We start from the raw sequence: 14,717 nt of genomic DNA on the forward strand, positions 1-14,717 counted from the left end.
GGCCTAGGCCCCTGAAGATGCTACAGTGGCCAGGACGGTCCCTACTTCCTGGTGGGCTTTAGCTGTTCTCTTGCAGCCCTGCTCAGGATGCCTCAGGGGACAGGAGTGACCATGTGGGAGAAGTTGGGTCTTCTCAGGCCAGGGAGGCTGATGAATGCAAAACGCTCACCCATCTTCTGGGCTGTGTGTGACCAGCTCAGTGCACCCATGGGGCCCATGGGGTTTCTAAAAGATGGTTTCTTTGAGGGCTCCCCCTGTAGCGCCTGGATCCTTGGCTTTCTTCTGGCTTCTGCTGGAGCTGGCCATCGCCTTTCCGTGGGCGTGGAGTGGGTCTCTGAAGAGCACCGGGTTGGGTTTGGGCAGCAACTCACCCTTCTCCTCCGCCCTCTCCCTGGTGCAGGTGGCCCTGCAGCTGCTGGGGACCGCAGTGGCTCGGGGGCAGTGGCTCATGCTGCAGAACTGCCACCTCCTGGTCAAGTGGCTGAAAGAACTGGAGAAGTCTCTGGAGAGGATCACCAAGCCCCACCCAGACTTCCGCCTGTGGCTCACCACGGACCCCACCAGGGGCTTCCCCATTGGGATTCTGCAGAAGTCCCTAAAGGTCTGCTTCAGGACGGACACCACCATGCCCACCACCCAGCTTCTCAGATCACTACCATTTTGCTGTGGGGTGGGGTGGGGCGCGTGTGTGTGTGTAGAAATGAGCCCCAGGGTGCAGTTGAAACCTTGTGGCTGAAACCCTTCTCAACCCCACCTCTCTCTCTCTTTAGAGGGAGCCGCTGTCCTGGGTTTGGTGTCTGTGACTCCCGGGCCTGTCTCTACCAATTCTGCATGTGTCCCTAACAATATCTAGGCTGCTGCTCATAAGTTCATGGGCCCACCCGCAGCCTGCAGGACTCTAGTGCTGACAGCCGAAGTTTCGGGTGGTTTACACACCCCATTTAATTTATTCTCCAGGGAATTATTCTGGAGAGGTTTTGCGTCCCCCCTCTCTCTCTGGGGAGGCGGAGGGAAGACTTGACTTTTTTTTTTTTTTTGAGACAGAGTTTCACTCTTGTTACCCAGGCTGGAGTGCAATGGCGTGATCTCGGCTCACCGCAACCTCCGCCTCCTGGGTTCAGGCAATTCTCCTGCCTCAGCCTCCTGAGTAGCTGGGATTATAGGCATGCACCACCATGCCCAGCTGATTTTTTGTAGTTTTAGTAGAGACGGGGTTTCACCATGTTGACCAGGATGGTCTCGATCTCTTGACCTCGTGATCCACCCGCCTCGGCCTCCCAAAGTGATAGGATTACAGGCGTGAGCCACCACGCCCAGCCTTGACTTTCATTTTATAGTAAAGGATCTCATGGTTCAGAGGAGGTCAAAGACCTTTGACCCTGAGAGCTAGACATGTCCTTTCACTTCTTAGCCTGGGCCCTGGACAAGAGACTTTAGCTGTTGGAGGTCTTGGACAGATGGCTACATGAAGATGAAGGGAAAGCCAAGAGCCTACATTCTGCACCCTCCTCGAAGCTCGTGGGCCTGCCGTTTCCATCACAGTTAGTTTTCTTCTCTTCTGAAGGTTGTCACCGAGCCGCCCAATGGGCTGAAACTGAATATGAGGGCAACTTACTTCAAGATCTCTCACGAAATGTTGGACCAGTGCCCGCACCCTGCCTTCAAGCCGCTGGTCTACGTGCTGGCGTTCTTCCATGCTGTGGTGCAGGAGAGAAGGAAGTTTGGGAAGATTGGCTGGAACGTGTACTATGACTTCAATGAGTCTGACTTCCAGGTGACGGCGCTGCCTCTCCTTGGAAACAGCTTCCTTAGGCGGCCGGCCGCCTCCCTGACTTTCCTCCAGTTCAGCCACAGCAGGGTTGCCTTTTCAGAACGTGAACAGCTTGGTGGTTTCAGTATAATGAGCGTGTTTTCTTCTTTTAAGGTCTGCATGGAAATTCTGAACACGTACTTAACGAAAGCCTTTCAGCAACGGGACCCGAGGATCCCGTGGGGCAGCCTCAAGTACCTAATTGGAGAGGTAGGGGTGCCTGGGGATCCTTCTGCAGGTGCTTCTGGGGCTGCAGAGCTGTGGCCTCATGCCCCTGTTTTCCTCTGAGCCCTCAGGGCCAGCCTCTTCTGCCCCTGCTCCTTGGGTCTCTGTGACATTCTCCCCACTCTCACCGATTGTTCTTTGTCCTAAGTGAGCTCCGTTCACACAGAGGTTCCCTGAGCTGGATCCATGGCTGGGGATTCAGGCCAGGCGTCCTCTAGACCCTTGCCTCACCTGGCTCCGTAGGCTGAGCTCACAGGAAGCTCTCCCGGTTGTCTGCATGTGGCTCAGGCAGTGACATCAATTCCAAAGACAGAAGCAGCTGCTGGCTTCTTCGGCTGTTTGTTCGATGTGTTTTGGGGACTGTGCCTGCGGCACAGGGGCTCCCAGCACTCCATGAGGGCTGCCTCCTGCTTTGGGCCCTGTCCCTTGGGAAGCCAGCAAAGCCACAGAACACTTGTGTGAACAGTGGCCCCACAAATGATGCAGGTCCACAGGTTCAGGCCGCAGGAGCCTCTTGACCTTGGGCGAGTCTCTGGCCCTGGGCCCCCAGGATGCGCACAGTAGGTTCTGAGCCCCTGGCTGGCTCTTGGGCCCTCTAATTTCAGGTCATGTATGGAGGACGGGCTATCGACAGCTTTGATCGCCGCATCCTGACCATCTACATGGATGAGTACCTGGGGGACTTCATTTTTGATACTTTCCAGCCGTTCCACTTCTTCCGGAACAAGGAAGTGGACTACAAAATCCCTGCTGGTGACGAAAAGGAGAAATTTGTTGGTGAGATTTCTCAGACACAAAAAGCTATTTTCGAGGCTTTTTCTAAGGGATACCGTGCATTTCAGCTGGTTCCTCTCCTGGTACGGGCTCCTCAGCTGGTCAGGTGTGGTCTGCTCAGCCTGTTAGGTGGCTCGCAGATGCCTCCTGGCTGCAGAGCTGATAGAGTGCAGATTTCCCGTCCTGGAATGATGGTCAGTAAATCAGGTTCCACCTGGAAGGGCAGAGCGGCCATGGTGAAGCTCACTGAACCATTTTCATAAAAGATCTGGATTGGGTGTGGTAGTGTAGAATTTTTACATTAAAAACATGCATTGGCTGGTCATGGTGGCTTGCACCTGTAATCCCTTCTTTGGAAGGCCAAGAACGGCAGATCACTTAAGCCCAGGAGTTCAAGACCAAGCAAGATCCCATCTCTACTAAAAAAAAAGAAGAAAATTAAACACAAAAAACAAAAAAATAAAATTAAAAAAGTTAGTTGAATGTGGTGGCGAACACCTGTACTCCCAGCTACTTGGGAGGCTGAGATGGAAGAGATGCCTGAACCCAGGAGATCGGGGCTGTAGTGAGCTGTGATCATGCCACTGCACTCCACTCTAACCTGGGTGACTGAGATCCTGTCTCAAAAAAAAAAAGTTGCCCTCTACACAGTGGAAATTAGTCTTGCGTGTCTGGGGACTTTGAAGCTGTGGGCCCTAAGAAAGCAAAGTGGCTGGACAGTGCCACCTCCGTGGTTCTCTGTGATTGCAGAAGCCATTGAGGCCCTCCCGCTTGCCAACACGCCAGAAGTGTTTGGTCTCCACTCCAACGCTGAGATTGGCTATTACACGCAGGCAGCTCGGGACATGTGGGCTCACCTGCTGGAGCTGCAGCCTCAGACAGGTAAACTCTGCTCCAGACGATGTCATTAGTTTGATTGGGGTTTTAACGATTGTTTCTTGTAGCTCTCCCACATTGCTGATGCCTCTCCCCGAACCGGCAGGCTCAGGAGGCCCCGGTTCTGCACACAGATGCCTTGCTTTCTCTGAAAAGTGTCCTGGTTTTAGGGGAATCCAGCAGTGGCATCAGCCGCGATGATTATATTGGCCAAGTGGCCAAAGACATAGAAAACAAGATGCCCAAAGTCTTCGACTTGGACCAGGTGAGGAAGCGCCTCGGAACGGGAATCTCCCCGACGTCGGTGGTGCTCCTGCAGGAGCTGGAACGCTTCAACAAGCTTGTGGTCCGGATGAGCAAGTCTCTGGCTGAGCTTCAGAGGGTAAGCCTGCCTCTCGCGTGCAGATTACCGCCTAGATAGGTAGCACCTGGGGTTCTCACCGAGTCTTGCCCGATTGCTCTTGATTGTAAACAGGCCTTGGCTGGAGAAGTTGGAATGAGCAATGAGTTAGATGATGTGGCCAGGTCTCTTTTTCTCGGGAATATCCCTAATATCTGGAGAAAGCTTGCTCCTGACACGTTGAAGTCCCTTGGAAACTGGATGGTCTACTTCCTGCGGCGGTTCAGCCAGTACATGCTGTGGGTAAGTGGCACATCACCACCTCGTCTGTCAACCTAGACTTCCTCAGACCACCTCCCAATCCCCTTTCCATTCCCCAGCAGTAGCCTCTGTTAAAGTTTACTGGGTGCTCTGGGAATGGTCTGAGATTCTTACAAGCATATCTGTATCTTTTGTTTTTCCTTTTTTTATTTTCGGGACTTTGAAGCGTACTATACACACCTGATTATGTTATAAAGCGTTTATCTTGGCCCTTCTCCATATTAGTACATAGAAAGCGAGCTCGTTCCTTTTTAGAGTATGCCATTGCACAAATGTTCCACATCCTTTCTCCTCCTTCTGTATCCTAAAAATATGGTAACCGCCTACATTTAGGTGGTTACCATATTTTTTTTTTTTTTTGCTAATACAAATAACATTCTGGTGCACGTCTATGAATATGCATAGGGGTGAATTCCATGGGTAAATTCTGGCAGGGGAAGAGCTGGATCAAAGAGCGTGTGCATGTAAATTCTGCTAGCGCTTGTTGGATTGTTAGAAAGACACAGCGTATGAGTGTTTATTTCCTCACCGCTCTGCAACACTGCGTACCTAACAGGTGAAAATCATAGCTCATTGTTTTGCTTTGCATGTTTTTAATTATGCTGGGTCTGAGCGTATTTCACATGCTTTACAGACATTTTGTGTTTCTTTTTCTGTGAACTGTCTTTTTGTATCTGGATTTAATTTTTAGTGAGGTCTCCTTTTCATTGATGTTTAAGAGCTCTTTGCATATCAAAGAAATTAGCCTTTGGTCTGCTAGTGTTGCAGATGTTTCTCCCAGCCTGTCTTCAGTCTTGACTTTGCTTACAGTATTTTTTCCATAGAAAAGTTTTGCATTTTTATATAGTCAAACCTGCAAGGCTTTTCTTTCTTATTCTGGGCTTTGCATTTCCTACTCCACGGTATGAAAGCATTCATTGGAGATGTGGTTTGGTTCTTTGATGATTTTCCTTTTATATTGAAATCTTTGATCTACCTGGAACGTGGCGGTCCAGGTTGCTTTTCTCAAACAGGCTGCCAGTTGTCCCAACGCTGTCTTTGGCCACTCAGGTAAAACACGTCTTTTATCATAAACTAAGCTCCCAGGCCAGCTTTGCCCTGGCAGTGGATGGCAGCCCCAGCCTCCCAGCGCTTGCCCTCTTTTCTCCCCAGGTTACTGAGAGTGAGCCCAGCGTGATGTGGCTCTCGGGGCTGCACATCCCCGAGTCCTACCTCACGGCGCTGGTGCAGGCCACCTGCCGGAAGAATGGCTGGCCACTGGACCGCTCCACCTTGTTCACACAAGTGACCAAGTTCCAGGATGCAGATGAAGTGAATGAGCGGGCGGGACAAGGTACGGTCAGCTCGTTAGGGATCCACAGCCTCTCACTTAGGATCTCTCCCCTTGAGCCACCTCCAAGTCAAAGGGACAGGCATAGTGTGGGCCATAATGGGCCAGGCCATGTTTGAAAGCCAGCCTGCTGCAAAGATTTCCTGTGTCTGCGGACTGCCCGTATCTTAACACCTCTGAGGGTGAATATGGAAGTTTCTCTTCCAGTTTCTCCATTGAGACCCCCTCAATGGCAGGGGAGACCTGAACCACGTTCACTCTGCTAGTTCATGGGAAGTGGGCTCCTAGGTCAGAATTAGCTCTTGCAAAAACCATCAGGTGGCTTTCCTGTAACCCTTGACAGGGACGGGGGCATGGAGCCACCAAGCAGTGTGGACTAACTTGGCTGGAACTCTTAAATTATGCCATAACTTCATCTCTTGGACACTGGTTACTGACTGTGCACATGAGAGCTGGAAGCTGCTGTTTCCTGGGGCCATGTTGTCTTAGAGTTCACTCAACTACAAGGAACAAAATCTCTTTTGAGATGGCTAGTGGTAAAGATGTAGGGACTCTCCCAGGTCCCAGTGGCAGGGGATCTGGCAGGTGTCCCGGCTGCTGCCCTCTCTGGGGCCACATGAGCATGCTCCTCTCTCTGCACGTCTTCTGGGTCCTCCTCCCTGGAGACCACTTTGTGAGGCTTCGAATTCCTGCTCCGAAGCCACTTCGGCTCACAGTGTAGCTGGGGTTGCCATGGTGCCCATTCTGACTCTGGTAGCAGCCTCAGGGCCCAGGGTGGTCTAAGTGCGTGTGCCTTGATGCCTCATTCCTGGGGGAGAGGCCACTACACAGCACCCACTTCTCTGGGCCACGGAGGAGGGCTATGGGGTCTCCTGCCTGGGCTGCTCCTCCACAGAGGGAGGGTGGGCAGGACAGAAGTGCTGGAAGAGGGCCTGGGCTGTGTCCCGGTGTGCTGGGAAGGAAGCCAGCCAGTGGCCTGTGTGTTGCTGTGTGTGCACCTGATAGAGCCACTCCTGGCGGGCCGTGGATGCTCCGTTTGTATCCAGGTTCTCCCCTGTGTCTCTAGGATGCTTTGTCTCAGGGCTGTACCTGGAGGGTGCTGACTGGGATATAGAGAAAGGATGTCTTATCAAGAGCAAACCCAAGGTGCTGGTTGTGGACCTGCCGATCCTGAAGATCATCCCTATTGAAGCCCACCGCCTCAAGCTGCAGGTGAAGGCCCAGCCCCTCCTCTCTGACACCAGGGACCTTCCTCTTCTGACTGTAGTTATCGCTGAGGTGGTTCCAATAGTCCTCCTTTTTCAAACAAGGGTGCCTGAGCTTTATGGGCTGGGGGGAGTCTTGGAACCGTGATAAAAGCTACAGAGAGCCGCTTCCCGGGAAAGGCACGTGGTTGTGCACGTGCGTGGATGCTATCTTTCCACAGGTAGCAGGCTCAAGTTGTGATCCTGTGGTCTAGACTAACCAAGGGGAGACTCCCTGCCCTCTTGTGAAATGCTGCAGACGTTGCCTGAGTCATAAAGTGGTTTCCTCTGGTGTGGACAGCAGATGCCTTCTGCTCTGCCTGGGCCAGGACCTACTTTTAACCAGTGTCTCTGTGTGAAGCCAGGTGTCCGTGAAGCTGGTGGAGGGCGGCCCTGCGAAGCCCCGGCCCCATGTGTGTTCTCAGATGCAGTCTTGCACGAGGGCCCCCTGCCTGTCAAGCACTTTTAAGACTGCACCTTCACCCCCTCCACCCTCTCTCCAAGGGGGTGTCTCACCTGCCTTTCCTTTGCAGAATACCTTCCGGACCCCTGTCTACACCACCTCCATGAGAAGGAACGCCATGGGTGCTGGCTTGGTCTTTGAAGCTGATCTCTTTACCACGAGGCACATTTCTCACTGGGTGCTGCAAGGAGTATGCCTCACCCTGAATTCTGATTAACCTTTGGGCGAAGAAAACTGCTTCATGAATTCTGAATCTGGGGCTGGTCAGGAAGAGTGACTGGGTCTGCTGTCATTTCTTGGGGCCTCTCAAGAGGCGGGAGAGGAACTGAACTGATTTTTCATTTGAAATCGGCCATTTAAATCTCTTTCCATACAAACTAACCTGAACGGTTTTGTTTTTAATGCTATTTTAAAAGGAATCTATATAATCAACAAGTAAATACTGGAGAGTATTTTAAGATGTGTGGAGTTTTCTTTTCCTTCTCAGACAACACTTGATTAGGTAAAAGTGCCTGACATGCATCGCATTGGCACAAGTGAGAATCCTAATATAAATTTCCAAAGGTGTGTTTTTTTGCCATCCTGGTCTGCTTCAGCAGATGCACCTTTTTGGTAAGAAGGACTGATGATGTCGGGCCCAGAGCAGATGTGGCCAGAGTCACCTGCAGCCACTTCCCCTCCTTCTAGAACTCTCTGGCCCTGGCTCCTTTGGCTCTGAGCTGCCAGGGTGACTGTGAGGCTGTTGAACTTGGTGTTTAGTTCCTGCACCGGATTCTACCCCCTGCCTGCCTGGGTCTGTGTGGGGTTGGGTGAGGACATGGAACCCCCAGGACCAGTGGTCACTGGGCACCTCTTCTCTGTGCACCATGAGGCTGGCCACCTGGAGGTGAGGGGGTGGCTTCACTCCCCGAGGGAGGGCAGGGGCTAGCTCGGGCAGCACAGTGGTGGAGGCCATCACAGAGCCTCAGGAGCACAGCACATTCCCAGGACTAGCTGTGGGCAGGGAGCGGGCAGGAGTCGCCTCTGGGACCTGCTGTTGCTCCCCCTCTGGCAGTGTCCTCCTAGCCCCCAGGTGGTTTAATAAAAGACACAAAACAGAAGGTAAGGCAGGTTTAGAAAATAAAGTTTGTTGGGATCTTAAATATTTTGGATAAAACTAACAAAAAAATATGAACACACGTTCAGGCTGTGGTGCTGTGAGGAGTAGCGTCATCTTATTTAGTCCCTTGAGACACACACAGGTGCTCAGTGATCGGTGCCGCCCTGGGAAAGGTTGGTCAGGAGGTGACAGGGGTCTCCAGGAGGGAGCAGGGGCTGCTCGGCCAGGCTGCCCTGGAGCCCAGGGATAACGTCAAGGTTGGTCTGTTGTTCTGACTTGAGAATGAATGAGGCATGTGACTATCTGGCGTGAGGCAGCTGTGGCCTGAGCTTTGTCCGCAGCGCACTTAGGTTACACGGAGCGAGATGAGGAGCAAGCTATTCGGCACACAGGCGTTTGGCCACAGCAGTTAGGAAATACATATTCTGCAGCAGGGGCACGGTCATATTTTGGTGTCAAGAAGAGGGCAAGAGGAGCAGAAGGAGAATTGATCGGCAGGGTGAAGAGTTTGGCATGCATGGGAATGAGACAAAAGGTGTGGCTGAGACTTCCTGGAAGTGCTCACAGTGCATGGACAGCGTGGGGTGGGCCTGGTGGGCTTCACACAGTTCTGTCCGTCCCCGAGTGCTTCCTTACCACCTTGCTTCCGTTCACCTGGTCGACCGCCAGCGTCTCCACCTCAGCCTGGGCCTGCGGCGGGGCGGCGTGGTGGATCCGATGCGCCACCCCGACGTGGGCCTTATGTGGCTTCTCGCGGGCCGGGCTGTGCTGCTCGCTGCTTCGGTCGGAGGCGATGGGGGGGATGACGAGGGGCCTCTCTTTGATGAGGTGGACCTCGGCAGACTCCCTGGCCAGCAGAAATGGGGTGGGGTCAGGCATAGCATCCACTGGTTCCCGCAAAAGGAGTTTCCTGCTCTCTGCCCCGAATCTGTAGACCTCTTCAAATTCTGGGTGCAAGGGGGCCGAGAGGCTCTTTTTCATGCGGCGGCGAGGTGTTTCGGGCAGCTTGTCTTTGGGGGGCGCTGGCTTGTAGCTGGCCAGTACGGGGCTCCCTGACGGGCTGGCATCTGAGGTCCCGCTGGAGCTCATGAGCTTCTTCTTGGCGGCATGCAGCTGGGAGGTCAGGTAGGCGATGGTGCCAGCACGCTGCTCCAGCTCGCTGGACAGCAGGGTCAGCTTGTGGCTCTTGGCCTTCAGCTCCTCCAGGTACTTCTTCTCCCGCTCCTTGATGGTGTTCTCCAGAACCGTGATCATCGCGTTTTTCTGCTCCAGTTCTTTCAACAACTCAGCATTTTCCTTCTCTTTCATTTTCAGCTGGACTTCCAGTTCTTCACATCTTTTCTTTAATTCGCTGCTTCTAGAAGTCCCGTCTCCTACAAGAATAAGCCAAGGAAGCAGGTGAAGAACTCATCAGGCTGAGGCTGAGTGGTGAGGCCTCTATGGGGCAGGTGGACCTTTCTGGTAGAGAGCCCTGTGTAGGTTGTGGGGGCCATGCAGAAGGCAGGGTTGTGCGGGTTCTGGAAAGGCCCCTCCCACCCCAAGGCAGAGAGAGCAGGGCATCTCTGAGGCCCTTTCCAGCTCTTAGTTCTCTGGCTTACTACATAAAAGAATGTCTCCAAACCTTAAAGATGCTGAAGTTAAAACAGGCAACTGCAGAGTATTAGACCTCACCAAACACTTAGGGTTAAACTGGCAGCAAATCCCTCTGTCTGCTCAGATGGTGTTTATGAAATGCCTGCTACATTCAATGCACTGTTTGAAACTCAAATGTAAAAATAATTGTCCATGTCTATTGCATTAAAACTCTGATGTTAATAGGAGAAGGGGTGTGGGGCTGTCACCTCTGCTCTACCACTGGCCTCCTCTCTTTCTCCCTCTCTCTGTTCCTCTTACACACACACACACACACACACACAGACACACACACACTCTCTCTCTCTCTCTCTCTCACTTTCTGCTCAGAGAATGAGCTGTCCTCCTCTCTGTGGCTCTTGCCCTTGGCTCTTTGCTGCCCCTGCCCTAACACCTCAGGTCTCTTCCTGCTGTCCCTGCCCTCACCCAGTCCTTCAGCAAATGCCAGTTGCCTCCTTCTCCTGCTCCTCTGGCAACCTGCAGTCCCTGGTCACCTTACGTAGCACCCTTGGCTCCCAACCCTGGGTCACTGTCCTGCTCCTCCTAACGCTGCCTGGCTGGCCATGCTCCTTGTCTGGCCCCTAGGAAGTTCTTTCTAGATTCTTCCTTGCTGGTCTGGAACTCACCTTGAATGTTAACTCCTGACTCAGTGTCTCCTGAGCACCACTTCTCCAAGTGAGGGGCTGTGAGACACACCCTCAAGTCCAGAGGGCTGCTCTGCTTCCCGCGTTTTGACTCCCAGGAAGACTGGATGGAGACACTGCACTCGCCATCCCGGCCTTTCCCCTCCCTGACAGTGCCTCTCTGCCGGCTGTTCAGTGCATTCGTCCCCTCCCTGGGCCCTCCCTGCCCTGCAGCCGGCCTTGGTCCCACCTCCTCTCTGGTCTTCCTTTCAGTCCATCCTGTATTTAGGAAGCTTGGTCACCCCTCTAAATATTCTTCTCCTCTGTTCAAAATGGTTCCTCACTGCCTAATAAAATCCAAACTGCCAGATGCCTTCCAGTTCCTCAATCTGTCCCGAATGTTTTCTGCTCCCACAGAAAACATGACAAATCAAAGCTTCCATCTCTCCCCAAGCTGCCACATCTTGTTCTGTTTCTACTGTAACCTCCATCCTTGACCTAACTCCAGACATGCACGCCATTTCTCTGTACCCACTCCACCACCCAGGGCCTGCCTAGACACTGGATGCCCCAGACGGCTTTCCTGGGCCTCTGTCCCGCCTTGAATTTTCCCCACCTGCCTGAGCCAGCAGCAGTTCTGCAGCACGTCCAGCAGCCAGACTCTGAGCTTCTGAAGGCCCATGGCTGACTGGACTGGTTTTGTGCTGGGCACTGCAGGTGATGGGCGCTCCTCGACTTAGGATGGGGTCATGTCCCAAAAAATCCAATGTAAGTTGAAACTATCGTAAGTCAAAAGTGTGTTTTTGTTATTTTCGGCTTACCGTGCGTTTATCTGGACATATAAGTCGAGGAGTGGACTCAATGCGTATTGCCCCATGTAGTTGAAAGATTTTAAGTTGAACCATTGCAAGTTTGTATTTTATAAAACGTCCATGTGAGTATATCATGTGTAATGTCAGCAAATGACCTCCCTAAGAAGGATGCATGCAATACTACCTTTCATGAGGTCTCTTTTTTTGCCAAAAGGAAAATGGATCCTGAAACATAGTTTCAGAGGTAAAGAGGGGGACAGACACAGAAACATATGACTCTGTAGACACCATAAGACCCAGGAGCTCAGCCACCTGGGCTGAACCCCTGCAACCTGAAATGCTGACCTGGGCCCAGTGTCGGGCCTAGAACCCACCGTCCTTCCCCCAGGGCCTGTGGGACAACCACCATGGCTGTCGTAGGGCCTTTGCTTTCAGCCCACACTCAGGTGGAGAGTGGGCCTTGGCCTCCTTCTGAGGAAAGGCTGCAACCCAGACCTTCAACCACATCCCTGGCCTGTGTGAACATCCTGGGATTTTATTCCCCCAGGCAGTGCTGCAAAGGGCTGACAGATGTTTGGAACCTTCAGGAACAAGGCTCTCTCTGGGCTTTGCTCATGTCCTATGAGGGGCAGCTGACAGGGGCAGGCCACAAAGGCAGAAGGCCCTTGTGTTCAAACCAGAAACTCACACTTGTGGGGCATCTGTCATATGAAGATGCAGGTTCAGGGATGTCAAAGAACTTGCCTAAGGCCCCATAACCCCTCCAAATCGGGGTGCATTACACATCACTCTGGCTCTTTTGGCCACAGCATCCTGAGAGACTGTTCCTGGACAGACATCCTCCTTATCCTCTTTCCTTGAGCGTAATCTAGCTGTGTGCAGCCTTGGCTCCCAGCTGATGTTTGCTGGCCCGACTTGAGTGGGCCGTCCTGTGGGAAGGAGCTGGCGCGACTGCTCCTCCATCCCCAGCTCTGGAGAGCTGCTTCGGTGACTGTCCTTCCTGGGAATCGGCACCTCCTGTTTTGCCAATTCCTTACTCTTTATATAGAAAGCTCCACTCCACCACCTCCTCTGTACATACCCCCTTTCTGGGGATTTCAGTCTCCCCGTGAAAGCTTTGTGCACACTGAGCTACAGCAGCAACTGCTCCTTGTCTCCAAACACGCACTGCTAAGCCTGGCTGGGTGTGAGGGCACCGTAGCACATCTAAACCTGTGGACTCCCAGGGCCCGCCCAGACTTCTGGGGTCACAGCCCCAGGGGAGGGAAGCCAAGAGTCTAGGCTGTACCCCGGGTCCCAGAGCTGCTTAGAACTGGGCAGGTTTTGAATGCACTAATGTAAAACATCGATCTTCACCACTGGGAGGGAGATGCCCCCACTGGAACCACCTGAGAGGCTTTTCACACAGACTCCCCTGAGGCCCAGCCCTTGCTGTGGGGACCCGGCTACTGCTGAGAGCACTACAACAGGCAGGTGGGTGGGCGGGTGGCTTTGGGGCCTGGGGTTGAGAACCCTGACTGGAGAGGCCACAGGGCAAGATGTGTGCTTCTTTAGATTCGCCTGGGCCAGGAGGAGACACACAGCGAGGACGCCCAGGCTTCCATGCACAGGGAGCTCCTTTCCCAAGGCTTCAGTGATAGCAGGTGTGGGTGCTGGAGGTCCCCAATGTCAGGTTGAAATCCTGTTTCCCTGCATTTCTGGAGGCCCAGCCACCAGTCCCAGCGCTTTGGGGGAGGTCCCTGTCCCTCCACAGGGAGACTCCTGGGGACAGGCTCCTGTTCCAGCACCCTGAGAAGCCCACGGCGCCTTTCCTACCACACAGAGGCAAATTGATGCCTGGGCTCCTGAAAGGCGCACTCAGGAGGCTGTAATATGAACAGTGCAAATGAAAAACATCAGTGCTTCGTGATCCGCTAAGGCTTGGTGGAAATGGTCCGTGTCTTTTACAAAGAACTGGACACTCTCATGAATAATAACTGCGATTGTGAGGCCTGTTTAGAAAAAGGCACCTCTGCACAAATATGAATTCAGCTCTTTTCAAATCCCCACCACATTCTGGGAAGCAGGCTCTTCACAGCAGGCACAGAGGCCCCTGGAAAGGCCTGGGTTTCTGTCTCTTCCCTGGCAGCCATCAGGCAGATGGCCTTTGCGGTCCCCTGAGGTCCTGGAGGATTCTGGCTGAGGGGAGGTTCTGGGGCTGCAGTCCAGAGAGAGCCCCGGATCCTCAGGAGTTGTCTAGTAATGTGACTGCTTGGCCACCAGCATTTAGTGAGCAGCTGCTCTGTGCCAGGCCCATGCTAGGCGGCGGCGACACGGAGGAGTGGGGGCGGCTCTGCCCAGTGCTGCTGCTGCTCCTCCTCCTTTTGGGTTTAAGTCACATCTATTTTTATGTCCTGATGATACAAGGAACACGTTTATTGTAGGAAGTTCACAAAAACATATAATAGTCACCCCAAATATATGTGTCAATCAAAAGAAAACAAAATCACTCATCCCATTGCCCACCAATAACCGCTTGGAACACAGAGGGATCCAAACAGCCTCCTCATCTCTCCTTAGCTCAGGCCACACGTGTAACTCTTCCTAGAAGAGCGTTTTCTTCTCAGTGTGTGACTAGTGAAAACAAACGGCACCGACACGTACCACGAAGGGAAATGTACTGTCATTTACTTCTGGGGAGGAGTTCTTACCTGTCTGTTCGGAACTTTTGAGTGTCAGCTCATATGTTAAATCTAAAAGGGAAATGTTACACATTAATTCTGTTACCGTACATTTCAGAATCTTCATCAGCTTTGAAAAGGCAAAACCGATTCCCACGATTGGTCAGCGAGTCCTGCTCAGACAGAGCAGGGTTTGGCAGCAGGAGAGGCGAGCATGAGAGCAGCAGAAAATATCCATGGCTGCTATGCTTCCTAGGGTCAGAGGGCAGCCTCTGTTCCCCCAAACTCCCTTCCCCACTCCCCCATAACATCTCCCAACAATCCAAAACAAGCCAGCAGCTGGCTCTACGTATCACACAGGCTACATCTTGGTTATCGGTTCCAAAACGTATTGGAAATTCTAACCATTGTATTTTAATCTCTTAAGTCCTCAGCATGCCAAGGAAAGGCTTTGCAGCTTCATGTTCACTGCATCTTGATTATGCAATGAGGGTGATATAAGGCATTC

General features: G+C 52.7%; 2 protein-coding genes across 4 annotated transcripts in view; one reads left to right on the plus strand and one right to left on the minus strand.

The window, feature by feature from the left end:
* Positions 1-7,841, plus strand: part of DNAH10 (dynein axonemal heavy chain 10) — a 177,268-nt gene extending 169,427 nt beyond the window's left edge. Inside the window, exons 69-78 of the mRNA XM_037744185.1 lie at positions 401-601; positions 1,565-1,774; positions 1,925-2,020; positions 2,641-2,812; positions 3,560-3,691; positions 3,856-4,067; positions 4,161-4,328; positions 5,499-5,679; positions 6,743-6,888; positions 7,454-7,841. Of these exons, the coding sequence (XP_037600113.1) occupies positions 401-601; positions 1,565-1,774; positions 1,925-2,020; positions 2,641-2,812; positions 3,560-3,691; positions 3,856-4,067; positions 4,161-4,328; positions 5,499-5,679; positions 6,743-6,888; positions 7,454-7,600 (1,665 nt within the window). The 3' untranslated portion in view covers positions 7,601-7,841. The remainder of the gene's footprint in view (positions 1-400; positions 602-1,564; positions 1,775-1,924; positions 2,021-2,640; positions 2,813-3,559; positions 3,692-3,855; positions 4,068-4,160; positions 4,329-5,498; positions 5,680-6,742; positions 6,889-7,453) is intronic.
* A 648-nt stretch (positions 7,842-8,489) lies between these two features.
* CCDC92 (coiled-coil domain containing 92) overlaps positions 8,490-14,717 on the minus strand; it is a 33,369-nt gene continuing 27,141 nt past the window's right edge. For all 3 annotated transcript variants that reach the window (XM_017544405.2, XM_017544406.2, XM_017544407.2), the window contains 2 exons: positions 14,240-14,281; positions 8,490-9,855 (listed from right to left, as the gene is read on the minus strand). In XM_017544405.2, the coding sequence (XP_017399894.1) occupies positions 9,083-9,855; positions 14,240-14,281 (815 nt within the window). In that variant the 3' untranslated portion in view covers positions 8,490-9,082. The remainder of the gene's footprint in view (positions 9,856-14,239; positions 14,282-14,717) is intronic.

The sequence above is a fragment of the Cebus imitator genome, unplaced genomic scaffold, assembly GCF_001604975.1.
Source record: "Cebus imitator isolate Cc_AM_T3 unplaced genomic scaffold, Cebus_imitator-1.0 Scaffold169, whole genome shotgun sequence".
Taxonomy (NCBI): domain Eukaryota; kingdom Metazoa; phylum Chordata; class Mammalia; order Primates; family Cebidae; genus Cebus; species Cebus imitator.